We start from the raw sequence: 17,500 nt of genomic DNA, 5'->3' as shown, positions 1-17,500 counted from the left end.
AGCCTATATGGAAGTTATTTTAGTTAATTTCTATTTCCACAGAGATGACGTAAATACATCCACCGAAGGGAGATGACAGAGAAAAAAAAAATACTCATCATGACGAAACGAAAGGCACACGAGAGAAAAAAAAACAAAAAAAACACACCTAACTCATCTAACCTCCCATTACGCCTCCCACAGCCCCCCCCCCCCCTCACAAAAGCCAACCCGACTTTCACCCGACCAACCAGCCTCCCTCGACCAACGTCACGTGCATTTCCCACCCGCTTTACGGCCGTTCTATCACTCGGTCTTTATAGCGAGGTGAAGTTCCGTTCTCGGAAGGTCGCACTCTCTCCGCCTGCCGCTTCTCGGAAACTTCACTTAGACTCGGTGCACTAGGAAAACATTTAATTGTCTCTTATAAAGCGATTTTGCGCTACTGAGGAGCTTGAGAAAGAGGGATCGCACATCAAGCTGGAAGAAGACGAAAGAGCAGACAAGAAGAAGAAGGAGAAGAGCGAGATTTAAAGATGGAGAAGAACGAGAAATGAAGAGAGAAATAAGAGGAACATTAAATAACCTACTATGCACATCTAGGACGCTTATCAAACCTCTCTTCATGAGAAGTGTCTTGATTACAAAACACAGCAGACGGTTTTAATTCAGGCCATGAACCCCCCTACACATACAAGCTATGTTATATAATAACCCAGAAGGGTGAACTTTGAAAAAAATAAAAAATAATGATCGGAGGTTCTGATGTAGGAAAAAAAAGTGTATGCGGGGGTGAGTGTCCTCTGTAACCCACATCAACCTAATTTACCCTAGTCTGGATTACCGCTATCTTATCATAGTCTTGTCTGATATAATCTCAAGAATCCTCTTCAAACTGTAGGCAATTTTCCGGATGTGTGGAAAGCAAAATGACTATGCAACAAATACCACTAATTTGTGTTAAAACTTTTCAGTACTTATACAAACTACAAGTACAGGGAAAATTGTGTATAATGAGCAGGATGGCGTCTTTGCAATGTTGCTTTACTTCCTGTGCAATCCAACTCTCAATTGCATTTCCCACGGTTTCGAAACTGTAATCAGTAATGTCGCTCGTAATTATACTGATACGTACTGCGATGTCTAATGTGACATTTCTCGTTCGACACGGCAAGCACTTCCTTGCAACCTGAGAATGCATATTGCTGTCAACTCGTTGCAAAACTAAACTAGAATTTCAAACTCTGGTAACAGCGCAAACATCATCCACCTCTTTTTAAAAAACTCATAACTAACCAGTTCATAAAAGGCGGATATCAACAAGAAACTTGTTGCATCGCCTGTTACAAAACCAGCCCACGGCGCCCAAAACTTCAAAGTGACAAACGACAGACAAAAGAGAAGCCCAAAAATAACTTACCGCCTGCAGTTCCTTCTCGATGGCCGTCGCGCGGATGACCAGAGGCCCTCTCACCGCGTACTCCATCTTCTTCACCAAAGGATTCATATTCTCCAAAGTAATCACACGCTGGTCCATCTTGGCGGTGTGAGAGGCAAGGCAACGCGTGTGTGTAGCGAGGAGGCTCACGCTCAACTGAGAGCCGAGTCGACGAGACATGATACGAAAACCCACAAACGACATCGTAAAACGGAGGCTCTTTCTGCTCCGAGGTCCTGGTGGTGCTTCGCTTGCGGGGAGAGAGTCGATGCCTTTTATCAGCTCTGGCTAGGAAACTATACTGTTCCCGAGGCTGATTTTTAAGCCCCTGGGTCGAGGAGGCTTTGGAGAAGGAGATGGCGGTGTCAGAGAAGAGAATTACAGTACGAGACGCAAGAAAAGAAGGTGAGAAGTGGAGGGTTCCTTGGCCTCTCCTCGCATGTAAACAAACCGACTCACCACTGACTCACGCTCACCCGGCGACAACACGGTCTTCTAAAAAGATACTTTTATCTAATATACTCACTCATAGGCCCGCTTCATATATTTGAAAAATACAACGAGTAAAAACGGGCTATTATCAATTGATGATTAGCTGCATTTAATTTATTTGAAATTTATTGAATTATAATATTGGAACGTACCCTATTTTACGCTGTCTTGCAAAACTGGTTATATCAGCTAATTACTGGCATTTCTGTTCTGGCAACCGAGCGTAAAAGAATACGTCGGAGGTTCTCTATTCTTGCGGTTTTTCTGGCAACATTATGAAAGTTTTCCGAGAACAATATGTGATTTATAAATCTTTTTTGCGAGATATTTTTGTGTGCATACACATAGGCGTACCTACACATTCGCATATATATATATATATATATATATATATATATATATATATATATATATATATATATATATATATATAAATGTGTGTGTGTGTGCGTGTGTATTTGAAAAAAATAGATATGTTCACACTCACGTACATACACGTAAGCGTATATATATATATATATATATATATATATATATATATATATATATATATATATATATATATATATATAAACATATATATATAAACATATATATATGTATATATATATGTATATATATTTATATATATATATATATACACACATATATGTGTGTGTGTGTGTGTGTATACACACACACACACACACACACACACACACACACACACACACACACACACATATATATATATATTTATACATATATATACATATATATATATATATGTATATATATGGTTATATATACATGTATGTATCCTATATATGTATAAAAAAGAAGTATGTGTATATGTATGTATGTATAATGTATATGAGAAAAAATACATGTATATGTATGTATATATACTGTATATAAAATCCAGTGTGCATATATATATATGTATATATATATTTATATATATATATACACATATATACATATATATATACATATATATATATATATATATATATATATATATATATATATTTAAGGAAATATATGTATATGAACATACGAATATACATATGATATATATATACATATACATATATATATATATATATATATATATATATATATATATATATATATATATATATATATATACATATATATACACCTATGTACGTGTGCCTATGATCCAACCGATACAAAAACACAGAAAAGAAAAATGTGACCTCTGCTTGCGCCAATCGGGCAAAATCAGATCCATGATTACACATCTGTTTCCGTTCCTTGTCCCTGCACAGCTTACAAAAAAAAAAAAAAAATGTCGATAACAATAACCCACACTTTCGTAGTCTCAACCTTGCTCTCGAATTATCGAATATCCATAAATAACATCATTACTATTCGTCTCGTGTTTCGCTCATTCAGGCGGGATTGCAGGTGTCGCGATGGCAAGTAGCAACTGGGGGAATCGTATTCATGTTGACAAATGTAGAATGTATGAATGAGAATGAATATCTCCACAATATAAAAGATGTATTTGAATAGATCTTCGTCATACAAAAGATGTATTTGAATCTATCTTCGTCAAACAAAAGATGTATTTGAATAGATCTTCGTCATACAATAGATGTATTTGAATAGATCTTCCTCATACAAAAGATGTATTTAAATATATCTATCTCATACAAAAGATGTATTTGAATAGATCTTCCTCATACAAAAGATTCATTTAGATATATCTACCTCATACAAAAGATGTATTTGAATAGATCTTCGTCAAACAAAAGATATATTTGAATCTATCTTCGTCATACAAAAGATGCATTTGAATATATCTATCTCATACAATAGATGTATTTAAATAGATCTTCCTCACACAAAAGATGCATTTAAATCTATCTACCTCATACAATAGATGTATTTCTATCCATCCTCCTCACACAGAAGATACATCTGAATCTACCTTCGTCAGAAATAAATATTCACTCTCACTCATACCTCTCCTACATAGCGACCGAATCACAGCCGGCGTTATAGCGAACTGCCGAGAAAGCGCCGCGTGAGCATCCCGGGTGAGTGGCCACGTGTTCGTTATGCGCGCGGTTGCAGTGCCTCGTGGGTGCGGTCATGTGCGAGGGATGCGCAGTCACGTACGCATGAGCCGCTGTTGGATGCTGGGTCACGTGCGCGGGTTGTGCTCTCTTTTAGGGCGATTTTCAAAAGTATGGCGGGTTCTTGGGGGGAGTGGTTTTAATTTGAGATACACACAGTATATGTATATAATATGTATGATACATATATGATATATATGATATAGATATATGTATAGTATATAAGATATAATATGAAAATAATATATGTATATTATATATTACATATCTAATATATGTGATATATTATGTAATACATATAATATGCATATATATATACATATGATATATATACATATAATATATATACATACAGGTGTATATATATGTATATATATGTATGTATATGTATAAATAAGAAAAAAGAAAAAAGAAAAACCGGAAGTAAAGTCCCTAAGTGTGTGTGTGTGGGTAATTATACACACACTCACAGATTATAAATGTATATATATATATATGTTTATACATATATGTATATATACACACACACAAACACACACACACACACACACACACACACACACACACACATAGACACACACACACATACACACACACACACACACACACACACACACACACACACACACACACACACACATATATATATATATATATATATATATATATATATATATATATATACATATATGTGTGTGTATAAATATGATACACATGTATATACATATACACATATATCATATACACATGCATATTCAGATATGGTCTTTAAGTCGTAGTTTGTAAATATTGCAAGGCATTTACTCTTGAGAATGGCCTGGCGATTAAATGCAGCTCTCCCTGCAGTCCCACGTGTTCACCCGGAGGGAAAAAAATTAAAGATCCCTGTTGACCTCTTGACTCTCACAACACAAACAGTTTATCAAATGGTGGCGTTATTATTGCGCCCGTATCTCCATTTAACTGCAGGCATGAGTTAGAATAGGTTATTGAGTCTCAGGTTTACAACACAAAGGGAAAATAGGCATGATAATGGTCGTCACGGAAGTTACCCCAAAAGCACCTGCGTTTTGACCTTTTCTTTTCTTTTTAAAAGTTTGAAAAGCCGCGGGATGTTCGAGTTTGTAATTATTATTTGCTCTTGTATCAACTTCTTTTCACTCGTTTAAAGCGATTTGTGGGAGATTATAAGACTCTTTATTAATCTTTGAATCCATAGGTGTTTTGAATATGACCTCTGCCGTGTTGCGTAATAAAAACTATAACAAAAAGTGTCAAAATAGGCGGATGTCGCTCAGAGTTTGAAACACTCGAGGAACTGTTTACGTGGATGCCTTTGTGACCGTACGACGATTTCCAAAATTAGTATCCCAGCGCTACCATGAAAGAATGTATAAAACTCCACCACCTTTGGCTGAAAAAGTCACACAGTGTATCAGTATTTATATAAACATATCAAGGACACCATAGCCATCGCTAATATTCGTTAAAGAGATTAAACGCGAAACCGCTCCCCATCCGGCAACACCGCGATATGTGTTGGAAGCGGCGACTGGCGGGAGACAGTTGGCCGACGCAAATCTGAAATGAATCGTCAAATATCTCAAGGTACGTTGACCATACACCCGTGACAACACTGCCCACGGGAAGAACAACCGTTGCAGATGTTAACCATGTTGCAACTCTGCTGATTAACGCGAGCCGCTTTGAGAATAAATACGATCTTTATCTGGGAATGATTCTTCCTGTTTTCTCATCTTCGTCTATGATCTCTCTCCGTTTCTCCTCCGTGCTCCTTTGGCTTTTTTAACTCTCGCTCCGGTTTCTCCTTTCCTCGGCTGTGTATCGGTTGGGTTTCTCGTGTGGTTTTCAATAACATTCATCACGGAAGGGTTTCGCTAGAAGAAAAAACAAAACAAAAACAAAAACAAAAAATGGTAGAAAGTGCTCATAGGACAACAGGTTTCCGAGCCGTAGATCAGAACCGAATCTTTACGTTATCTCTCGAGAATGTCGCTCTCTCACGGCGGGGCTGAGGCGGGATTTGCGTCAGGGAAACGCAGCCGGGAAGAGGACGCTGACAGTAATTAATTAGATCAATTAGTCGAGAGGTTGACCAAAGAAGAGGTTTGTTTACGAAATAGCCAGGGCCGATTTCCTTAGACTGGCGAAAAGGAAAAGCTTGTATTATTATCTTCTTCGTTTCTACAGAATTTGTATTATTATCTTCTTAGTTTCTACAGCTGTTGGGTCTTTTCTCGTTGGGAGTTTGACGTTGAATTGGCCTTCCCACGTTAAGATAGAGGGTAAAAGTTATGGTTTAGGATAGGTATTACCCACGGGAGAGAGAGTAGACGAGTTTCGGATGAAAATAGATGATTTGGCAAACAAGCTATGCTATTTGGAATCTCAAAAATGGAACGGAGGTTATGTCTTTTTATTACCCGTTTGTTCGAGGGACTATACGAAAGTACGTTCTTGGTTGTTAATTTTTTTTTGTGCTGCACAGCTTTCCAACCTTGCGAATATTTTTTTCTGATTATTCACAGCTTAATATGTTTGAATCTGTTATTGTTTTCCATCGCAAATGACCTTTTCAGGAAACAAGTGAAAGTACTGGTGATTGCTTTAGAAAGTGACCACACCCCTCTGAGACGTAGTCACTATTACTCTAGCCAACATCCTTAAGGGCACTCCTGGGAATCCACAAACATCACCATATGAGACCAAATCCTCCGTACTCAAGGTCTTTTTCCCGAGGCCCCCACCCGATTGCAATGTATTTAGTGACTGTACAACTCTTGATGTGATTATTTCATTTATCAGCGAATGTATTTTTCTCTTCTCTTTAAGACTGTCTCATTAGGTTTTCCCTATGATAATAGGGTCATCATGTATTACGTGTCACAACTTCCCTATTATAGATTTGGGAAGGAAATGGCACGTGTTGCACAACTTATGAAAGAAATGAGATTTGTTATAGCAACCACGGCATCTTTTTCTTGTCTCTTTTAGGTCCATCTTAGTGTATTTGAGCACATGCTTCCTGATACGAGACCACAGTTTAGCCAAATTTTCAATGTCTCCAGGTTTATTTCCAGTAAAGATTTATACAAAAGACTCAAAAACTGCAATTTGATCCCTCTTTTCCTTAGGATACTGATAATAGAAAACCCCTGCATTTTCAACTGACAGTCCAGCAATCAGTTCAGAGTCTAGTTCTCTATACCAATAGTATCACTTAGTCTCATAGAAATCAGATATCTTTTCATTCCATTACAGCTCCAGCAGGACTGGCAGGAGAATGTTGTGAAAAGTGCCGTAACAGGGGGAGGCACTGCTTTTGTCATACTGTGGGAAGAATGATAAGATTCTAATGTACCAAATAGTGCCAGCACCAAGTGGTCCATGTAATTTTTGCATTTTGTTTAATAGCAAAGACCAGTAAACTTCATTTATATATTCTGGTAAAATAGAACTTGGAATTGTTTCTTAGGTAAATTTCTAGAATAGAATCGTGAAACCCATGAAGTTAAGTATCAGTGGACTCCAATCAAATTTTATCAGCCATATATAACAGAAATGGTCAGACCTGTCCATGCTCTATCTTGCTGGTCTGACATGGTGGAGATTTAGCATTCCAGGCAAGGATGTTAGGTAGGTTAGGTTATTAGTTATTTGATATGTGTCCACCTTGTTTATATTAAAAGGGATATCAACCACAAAAATCACCTCATTCTCAAAGCATGATCAGTCCTGAAGGAAGCCCATAGTCTCCCAGCTGGAAACAATATAACCAGCAGGGCTGTATGTGTTGTATAGTGATTTATAATTTTTTAGCATTGTTTTATTTTGAGTATTATTTACTTTTGAAGTTTATAGTTTTCATCAGTTTGTAGTTATGTTTGAACATTAATTGCATTTATGTTGTTTTATGTGATGGGAAAACTTCAGATATAGTAAGAGTTTGTTGCTCTTGAAACAAAGTTAACACAGGAATTACAGTCTCTTGCCATTGGTCATGTCAGTTGATCAGGAACTGTAATTAGAGGAGGGGGTGTGAGTAAAGCCTGTATGTTTGTAAATTCTTTGATTAAGAACACTATGTCAGCATTACCATTATTTTTTCCACAGGCACATTCACGATTGTATTGAGGAATATTTGTATTAAAAAGATAAATGCAAAATTAAAGGCATTAATACATTCTTTTCTTATTGTGAGATATTATGGGCTTGTAAGTTAGACCTCAGGTGATGATGTCTTTAGTGGTAATGAAAGGGGTGTGGCTTCCTACATATCCAGATTTGAGCACTATAGTCCAGCTAAAAATTGTAGACCTAGAGTGTCTGTAGTGTAAAAATTGTATTAGAACAGTGATTCAAATTACCAGCTAAAATGTTTAGGTTGAGGATCAGGTTTCATTTATACAAATTACTTGAAAACAGTGAGGTGAGGACTATCTGTCATAAATTATGTGCTCAGTGCCTGAAAAATGAAATTGTATGACAATATTGGCATATAAGTTTGATTATTTTATCAGAATATTAAAAATTAGCATAATGATAATGTGAAAACAGTCATGTAAGGGGCATGCACTGTTGTTGGACTCCCTGTTTATTTTTTGTGATAAGCCTACAAAATAAGAAAACCTGTGGAAGTATTGACTGCCTTTTAAATACAGTAGATGTTATTGGAAGGACTATTGCCGTTGAGAGGTTAGCCTTTAACAACTTAATGGGGTAACTGCTTTGCTTTGATTTATATCTGATTTTTTGCACAAGTCCTGTATTGATCTGCATAATCATTGTTCATTTTACTTTTTTGTAATTCCTGTAGTAATCTGTATAAGCATTGTTAAGTTTACTTCATTCTCTAAGGAGAAAAGAGGAATTGTTTGTTTTATGCATTTACTGAAACTGAGTGTAAGGAACAATCAGCATAGATTTGAAGAAAGTAAGGCTAATTAGATAGCATGCAGTTAAATAATTTTAAAAAGAAGCCTTTCCTAGCTAGTTGCCAAGTTCTGTTTTTTCCCAATTTTTACAAGTATTTCAATGATTTTATATATCCTAGCAGTGCAGATCTTGCTTCATATAATTATACTCTTTTCATTGGTAGTTGTGTATATGTCCAATCTTATGCTTTGCTATTTTCTGCTTAATGTCTGGTGTTCATAAAATTTGAAAGACAGTATTGCTTGGCATTGGGTCACCACTGACAGTGATCTAAGTTTTTGTTTGTTTGTGTGTTTTGTAATGTCTATTTTTTCACATTGTCGTTACTTGTTTTCAAAATTAGTAATTTTGAATATCATTTTGAATATTTTGTGATATTTTTATTTAAATATAGTCTTGTCTTTTATGTTTTATATATATATTTTTCTAAAGCACCTTACATATATGCATGATTTAAACTGAATGCACATATATATATATTTTTTTCCCTTTCTCTCTCCCACTAATATTCACTTTCTTTATCCCTCTCTTTACCCCTTCTCTTACCATTTCTCTATCCCTTTCCCTCTCCCTTTCCCTTTTTCTCCTCTGAGTATCTCCTTTTTCATTATACCGTACCAAGGTATATAAATAGATAGGTAGCAACACTTTCATATAGCCTAAAGAACCAAAGTTGAAATTGACTTCTTGGTATCTTTCAGCGCACCCTCACTGGCTATGTATTATGCTATATTATAATCAGTGTTTTTTGGGGGGATGCTTTGAAAAAAAAATCAGTAATGAAAATGGTAAAATTATTAATGTAGCAAGACAGAAAAATACATGAACCCTATAGATATATGTAATAAATGGTAAAGGAAAGGGTAAAGGGGTGGGGCTTGGTGTTAAGCATTTTCATCAAGACAGAGTGGTGTTGCCTGTCTGTGAAGTACCTTGTACAGCTACACAGAAAGCTATTGCTAAGAGGGGTGTTGAAACAGAATAACTAACAGAACCTAATATTACAGGAGGGTTGGTATTTTGGGTTTCAAATTTCTCTTGTTCTGATTCATGTCTGGAATAGTTCTTCTGGAATTCATATGGACTCCCTGTGAGATGATTTTATTCCCGCAAGGGATGGAATATGCCCTGCAATATTCAAATAAGTCACACATACCCCCCAAAAAAATAGAAAAATCAGGGTTATTGACAGTTTTGTAGCAGTAAGAAATAAATTTTAAAAAGCATTTTTGTTTGTGTCCAAGTATTTAACAAGATTTTCTAACGTATTTTTCTGTGTAGTTGTGTCATAGTCTGTCTCTACCTCTATCTTGACTGCTCTGTTCTATTCTTTTCTATTCCCCTTCTCGACCTTTCCATTTCTTTCTCAATGTTTCTTCCTTTCTCTGGTTTTCGTCCATGTTCCCTCTTTTTTTTCTTTCTTTCTTTCTTCGTCCTTCTTAAGCTGTTGATGTCAGGAGGACATGCATATGTCCCTTGGCTACAGTATTGATTTTGTTTACACAGCTCCTCAAGAGCTTATTCACCAAGTAGTCAATGACTAAGCGTATCTGGTCTCACCTGTGCACCCTATTTCTTTCTTTATTTTTTTTATTACCCTTTATTTTGTTAATAAGTTTATGATGATAGAAATGATGATGATGGTGATAAGAAGAAGAGCAACACCAACAACAATAATAATAGAATTGTGTATTATAAGCAAAAACCTTTCACCCCCCCCCCCCCAAAAAAAAAAAGAAAGTTAGGCAAGCTTAGTTCTCCGTACTGACGATGTGTTTGTGAAGCCATCTCTATGTAAACAATGTAAACAAAAGTGGACAGTGCAAGTACCTGGCACCAATGGATTACCATTATAGCCACTTCTCTCCTCTTCCCTCCTACCACAATTCACTCTTCTGTGTCCTTCCATCATCGTTCTCTCTATCACCACTTGGCCTCTTCTCTCTTCCGCCTCCACATATTTCCGGAGAAGACTGCAGAAATGCAGTGGAAAACCATGTGAATGCCTCACGATTTTGCAGATGGAAGAAGGAAAAGCTATCTACCTCAAGACATGGCAGAGGCAATGCTCAAGGTCCAAGAGGGGCTCTTGGCTATTCCTCAGGCGGCCCAGTTGCATGGTGTACCCAGGTCGTCACTGTGGTACAACCTAAAAAAAAATCGCCACTCTCCCCCTGCAACCAAAGAGGGCACAAATACCCCTAAAGAGCAGAGGACTGTAAATAAAATGACTGTAGGAATAAAGTCTCCACCTGGGTAAGCGGCTATTATAAGGGCATGTGAACAGAATTTACACAACTTTCAGGTGCGGGGTAATGCTGGTGATGGTTATTAGGATCTTTTTAAGGACTGCATCATGGATTGAGTATTTTACAAGAGATGCTTCTCTTGTTGGACTCTTAAAAGTGCATGGTAACTTTCTACAGTACTATTTATATATTTAGTTTTGAATGCTTATAAGTACTAGGTAAATGTTCTTTAGATTTAGCATTTTATATCTCTTGTAATTTTCTTCCATGCGTTTTCTTTTATTAATGATTATAGATTTATTATGTATGTATTTTAATTGTTTATCTATTTCCTTCTTTATTTATCTGTATGTTTATTTATTTACCTATATCCTTCTTTATTTATCTGTTTGTTTATTTATTTATCTATTTGCTATAGCCTAATGTTTTCTACATAGGGCATGAATGTTTTTGCATTGCAGTGTTATTGTATTATTGAATTCAGACATGTAAGTAATTCTAGATTAGGTGGTGTTAGAGTTATCATTTCAAGAACTTTTTTTTTTAAGTAGTTCGCCATGTTTTGCAGCTTCGAGATGAGCCAGCCGTTGAATTGTTGCTTTTGTGGCCGTGGGGATGAGAACGAGGTGGAGTTTGGGAAGATCTATACGATTGATGATGTGTCGGTGCATTATTATTGCCTGGTGAGTAGCTTTGCTGAGGTGAAGAGAAGTAATGTATATATTTTTTGATACTTCTCGTGATTGTGTTTACCTTTTGTGGATTTATATTTTTGTTTTTATCCCTTGTTTGTTATTTATTGTAAGCCCTTGGGACGAGGGCAGTAACTTGTGATACATTATTCTCTCTCTCTCTCTCTCTCTCTCTCTCTCTCTCTCTCTCTCTCTCTCTCTCTCTCTCTCTCTCTCTCTCTCTTTCTGTCCCTCTCTTTCTCTCTCTCGCTCCCTCCCTCCCTCCCTCCCTCCCTCCCTCCCTCCCTCCCTCCCTCCCTCCCTCCCTCCCTCCCTCCCTCCCTCTCTTCCTCTCTCTCTCTCCCTCCCTCCCTTCCTCCCTCTCTGCCTGCCTCCCTTCCATTCTTCCCTCCCTCCCTTCCCTCCCTCCCTCCCTCCCTCCCTCCCTCCCTCCCTCCCTCCCTCCCTCCCTCCCTCCCTCCCTTCCTCCCTCCTTCTCTCCTTCTCTCCCTCCCCCGATCTCTCCTGCCCTCCTCTTCCTTTTTCTCTTTCTCTTCTCCATTCTTTATTCTCCCTTATCCTCTCCCTCTCCCTCTGCTTTGCCCACATATTTAGAAATTGTTTTGATTTATGTATTTGTACTGATAGATATACATTTTGTGTTTTCAGCTGTTCTCCAGTGGATTGGCACAAAATGGCGAAGATGATGAAGGAGTCCTAGGTTTCTTAGCGGAGGACATAGTGAAAGAAGTCCAGAGGGGACGGAAATTGGTCAGTTGCTTAGTTTTAAATCAGTATTTACTGTATTTGATTTTTTGAGATATCAGAACCCAATTACTGTATATCATTTGGAAAGACAGATGACATGTCTAGTTATCTTCTCTAAAGCTTCACCTTTTCACAAATGTTAATCAGATTTTCAGGGGGAAATACTTTTAAAATGAATGTTTTTATAATAATAAAAATTTCTGTATTATAATCAATTGTATAATTAACAAAAAGTTGGCTATTTGAACAAGATTAATCCTTTACACCAGAGGTGACCGATTGGACAAATTGCTATTTTATTCATGTGCAAATGTCTCAGATGTTTTAGGCTAATTCTAATAGGTTGAAAAGAGATAACATTATCAGTTATGTGTTTGGATGACAATAAAATCAAAAGACTCATAATTTTTGGGTGGTGTTCAGTTCCCTAGATTTATGATTCTGATTGCCAGTAATGAGTCTGTGACTTTGTGATAGTTGTTTTTACTTACTGAAATACTGACTGATACTGAATCAGAGGAGTGATATCCATCCTATATTATTTTTGCATGATATTTTATGATTTATCACATAGTTTTTTCAAGAATTTTGTGTGAGAAACCAATACAACTGTGATTTTAGATTAGTATCCAATGTTTTGACACTGCTAAGTAGCAACAGTAGCTAAGAACAAGGTAAAGAACTGATTGCATTAAAGAGTAAGAAGTAGTTGTTTATTCAACCCAGAAATTTTTGATAGAATGAATATCCATCTTGTATGAAGAGGTCATAATAAATATTTATATTAATTGAATATGGATTTTCCGAATATTCATTTTTTGGTAAGTAAAAATATTTTATTTTATCTTTTTGTGTGTGATAATGACATTTGCCTTTTCAGTCTTGTTGTTATTGTCTTCGAAAAGGAGCAACGATTGGCTGCTACAATAAGAAATGTCGAAGAACATACCACTACCCATGTGGAATAAAACAAAATGCTCTCTGTAAATTTTCTAATGATTTCAGGTGAGAAATTATATAAATGTAATTGTATATATAAGATTTGATATTTATGAATATTGGCATCAGAAACTCTCTTTGGAGATTGCATTATACAAGAATTTTGTTCCACAGATCGTACTGCTCCCACCATCGTGAATATCAGAAGGGCTTTGGGTCTGGAGAGGAATTGGAATGTCCGATATGCATGGAAGAGCTGATTGCCAATCCCAATCAGGCCATCTGGGCTCCATGTTGCAAGAGAAAAACATGGTTTCATAAACTGTGTCTGCAAGTAAGTGGATGTAAAGGTCTTTCTAAGTAAACTGTTCTTTCACTGATTGCATTGATGGAAGAGGAAGCGAGTATTCACAAAAGAACTTCATTGACAGATGAGAGCTCTTCCTGTAAACTCATTTTTGTTTCTATTGTAGTGTTTTTCTCTGCCATACATGATATTCATAGTTAATGTATAAGATACATAATGTTCCAGCACAAAAGTTTTTTTTCCCTATTCCACAATGTCTCACCAATCAATGGGTAATATTTGAACTTAAGAGATGTGGTTTAGAACATTTTGGATAACATTTACTTTTTCCATCCCCAGAGGTTGGCTTTGAGTGCAGGCTACTTCTTCAAGTGTCCCTTATGTAATGACAAGGATGTGTTCCAACTGGAGATGCAAAATCTTGGCATTTTTGTCCCAGAGAAGTAAGACCATGTGTTGATGACTGACTTTTTATCATTTATTTTGAAGACCTCCTATATGGTATATTGCTAATGCTTTGCTATTACATAGATACATTTATTTCTTATTCACTCGAGGATAATTATTTAAAATAATGTTTTCAGAGATGCAAGTTGGGAGCTGGAACCAAATGCCTTCAGCGAGCTTCTTGAGAGACCAATCCACTGTGATGCCCCGAAGTGCAAGTGCCCAGATGGAAGGAAGACGGATGTGGAAGGAACGTAAGTTTTTATGCTGATAATATTTTTCATTACCATCTTTCATGTTTACCCAACCCCAGTTTCTGTGAAAATTCACATTTTTGTATTTTCTTTATCATAATTCACTTAGAATCTAAAGGAGGATTTGAAATATTTATGTCAAATGATTAGAAATATCTTGAAACATATTTTTAACCAAATAATGTTTTTTCTGTGTAAAACTTTGTATCCCTTATCACTCCTATTATTTGCAGGAGATGGGAAGTGCTGCTGTGTAATCTCTGCGGCTCAACAGGTGTTCATATACAGTGTGGTGCTCTGCCCTTTGTCTGCACTGAATGGAACTGTCCAACATGTGTAAATATGTTGTCTGAGAGCTTTAAGAGAACACAACAAGAGGAAAGGCAACGACGACTGAATGAAAGGAAAAGCAAAATTTCTGACTGTGAGGATCTTGCATCTGATAACCTTCAGGGCTGTTCCTCCTCTGCTGCTTCTGGTTCTGTTGCCATGGATGTCCTAGAGAACAGAGAGACCCTCACTCCAGGCAAGAGAAAGAGAGAGGATGTGGAAACTGGAATGGAAACCCCACCAAAGATGCGGCACTTGGAGGGCATGGAATGCTTTTCGAAAATTACGTATGCCAGTGATTCTGATGAGGAGATTGACGTTGAGTCGGGGGAATACCAGGTTCCTCCTCATACCAATATTAGAGAGCTTGAAGAACTTGGGGAGGAACTGCCAAAAAAATTGAGAAAGCTCAAAAATTATGCCTTGTGGGCTCAGGAAAGGATGCAAGAATTGCGTTTAACAGAGGCTGACATTGTTAGAATAGCCAAGGAGGCTGCACACTCGAAAGATATTGCACTTGATAAATCTCAGGTGACAAGATTTTTCAGGTACAAATTGCCTTTGGAGAAAATGTTACCAGTAGCAGAATTGATCAGAAAGGTCTTTGCTTATAGAGAAGCCATGGTCCTGGAAGCACAGACTTCATCTGCTGGTAAAAAGAAGGGTGGTACTTCCACTCCCTCCAGGAGAGGGAGGAGAAAATCAGGAACTCCGACCATAAAGATTCCACTGCTGAAGACAGCAATTTCCCAGTCTTTGATTACCACAGGAATATCGCCCAGTCGGAAGGAAAAGCCTCTAGACATGGAGACAGTAAACACAAACTTACCAGAGAGCTGGTCAATGTACAGAGCCAGTAAAACAATAGGCAAACTAACCTCAGGACTTGATACTGAAACTGATCCTGTGGACTTTAAGCCGGATAGTATAATTGAAGCTCAGAGTGAGGGCAAAGTCAAAGAGAAGGTACCAGAAAGCAAAGCTGATGTCAGTGTAACTAAAGAAGATGAGAATCATCAGGAATCTGTGGATAGGAATCTCGGTGAGCGTGAATCAGAAACAGAAATGTCCTTGTTCTTGTCACCCTTGTCATCTCAGGGATCTATGGGAAGCAAGTCTCACCTAACAGAAACACGAACGAATAAAGAAAATGAAGGCGTTAATCAGGTATAGGATTTGTTGTATTGCTCTTACATTTCTGTTTCTTCCTCGTCTTCCTCTTAATCATATGTTTCCTTTTTTTCTATTCTTTCTAATGTCTTTCATTTTCCATTTTCTACTTTTGACTTTCTACTTTTATTCTACTATCTACTCTTTCTATTACATATAACACTTTACTTGTTTTTTCTACTTTCTACTTTTCTTTCTACTCTACTACTATTTTTTTCCTACTTCTCTCCTCCTTTTACTTGGATCTACTTTCTGCTGTCTACTTTGTACTTTCTCCTTTCTGCTTCCTTATACTTTCTTTGAAATTTCATTATTTTTTCTATTTCTTTCTTTATAAAAGGTAGATTGACTGTCATTAACCCATTAATGCTGGTATATTTTGAAGCCGAAAATATAAGATTCCGGGCGGTCTGTTGCTGTGTTGGAGCGCTAGCCCCGATAAAATGTGACACTGGCGGCAATGTTAATTTTTTTGGGTGTGTCATATGTGGGAGACCCGTCGTTAGTGGGTTAATAATACAATTATTCAAGATAGGATTAACTTTTTGTGAAGGCAGAGTAAATATCAACTTATTAAGATTTTTAGGGTTGATATGTATTTTGACTTGCCGGATCTTTCATCTTTTCAGGATGACTTCCAGTCTTCACAAGCCCGTCGTAAGCTCTTATTAAACTCCAACAATCAGATTGCAAAGGAGACAGCTGAATCCTCGTTGCCAGGAGGAGGAGGAGGAACCACTAATGAACTGCTTGGAGGGAACCCATCTACGGAAAGGTATGGATGTGTCTTGAGAAATATGCAGGTAGTGAGCAACTCTCCCACCACTAAGGTTCCAGGTCCAGGTGTGCACGAGGACAAGAATAAGAAGAAGAGAAAGAAGAGAAAGAAGAAGATACCCAGGCTGGAATTTGATGTAACCCTGATGAATGCAGCGGCAGGCCCAACCACCCGGCAGAAGCAGGACCTGTTGGAGAGCAAGCCACAGACTTACCAGCAGGTGAATCCTTCTGAGGTGAAAGATGCGGCCGAACAACTGAAACTGCCGGCCAAGAAAACCAATGGTGAAGTGAAAGGCCAGTCTTCGACCCGCGGGAGAAAAAAACACACAAGGTCCGGTAGTCGTGATAAAAATAAGTACATACAGAAATCACTTTCACCATTTATAGTGAAACAGAAAAAGTAATACAGTAGTACTCATATTTATTTGGAGTGGAGTGTGGTGAGCAAATATTATTTTTTTGTTGCCACAGTTCAAAATGAAGATTTTTATATTCGTATGTTGAAAAGATGTTTAATTTTGGAAAAGAAGACTATATTTTGTCTCTGAATTTTTCACATTTGTTAAGTTTTTTAATTATAGATTGTTTAGAGAGCAGAAAAGTGCAGTAAGTATATTTAGATGGTTCAAAAGA

At 37.1% G+C, this 17,500-nt stretch overlaps 2 protein-coding genes across 11 annotated transcripts in view; one reads left to right on the top strand and one right to left on the bottom strand.

The window, feature by feature from the left end:
- The window catches only part of LOC138865060 (alanine aminotransferase 1-like), a gene marked incomplete at its 3' end in the record, with an annotated part of 12,573 nt that extends 10,392 nt beyond the window's left edge, over positions 1–2,181 (bottom strand). The window contains 1 exon segment of the mRNA XM_070134335.1: positions 1,400–2,181. Coding sequence (XP_069990436.1) covers positions 1,400–1,621 — 222 coding nt within the window.
- A 3,291-nt stretch (positions 2,182–5,472) lies between these two features.
- The window catches only part of LOC113807419 (uncharacterized), a 21,625-nt gene continuing 9,597 nt past the window's right edge, over positions 5,473–17,500 (top strand). The window contains exons 1-10 of one of the 10 annotated variants that reach the window (XM_070134326.1): positions 5,473–5,604; positions 10,974–11,208; positions 11,770–11,884; positions 12,542–12,643; positions 13,521–13,645; positions 13,754–13,913; positions 14,226–14,329; positions 14,471–14,587; positions 14,821–16,084; positions 16,717–16,862. In XM_070134326.1, coding sequence (XP_069990427.1) covers positions 5,583–5,604; positions 10,974–11,208; positions 11,770–11,884; positions 12,542–12,643; positions 13,521–13,645; positions 13,754–13,913; positions 14,226–14,329; positions 14,471–14,587; positions 14,821–16,084; positions 16,717–16,862 — 2,390 coding nt within the window. In that variant the 5' untranslated portion in view covers positions 5,473–5,582. Of the gene's footprint in view, positions 5,605–5,999; positions 6,124–8,592; positions 8,713–10,973; positions 11,209–11,257; positions 11,365–11,769; positions 11,885–12,541; positions 12,644–13,520; positions 13,646–13,753; positions 13,914–14,225; positions 14,330–14,470; positions 14,588–14,820; positions 16,085–16,716 lie in introns of those variants that run through there. The other 9 variants (XM_027358666.2, XM_070134329.1, XM_070134334.1 and 6 more) reach the window with 9 other exon arrangements.

This window comes from Penaeus vannamei, chromosome 19, assembly GCF_042767895.1.
Source record: "Penaeus vannamei isolate JL-2024 chromosome 19, ASM4276789v1, whole genome shotgun sequence".
Taxonomy (NCBI): domain Eukaryota; kingdom Metazoa; phylum Arthropoda; class Malacostraca; order Decapoda; family Penaeidae; genus Penaeus; species Penaeus vannamei.
Note: the sequence above shows the minus strand (reverse complement) of the source record. Positions and strands in the feature narration are given on the sequence as shown.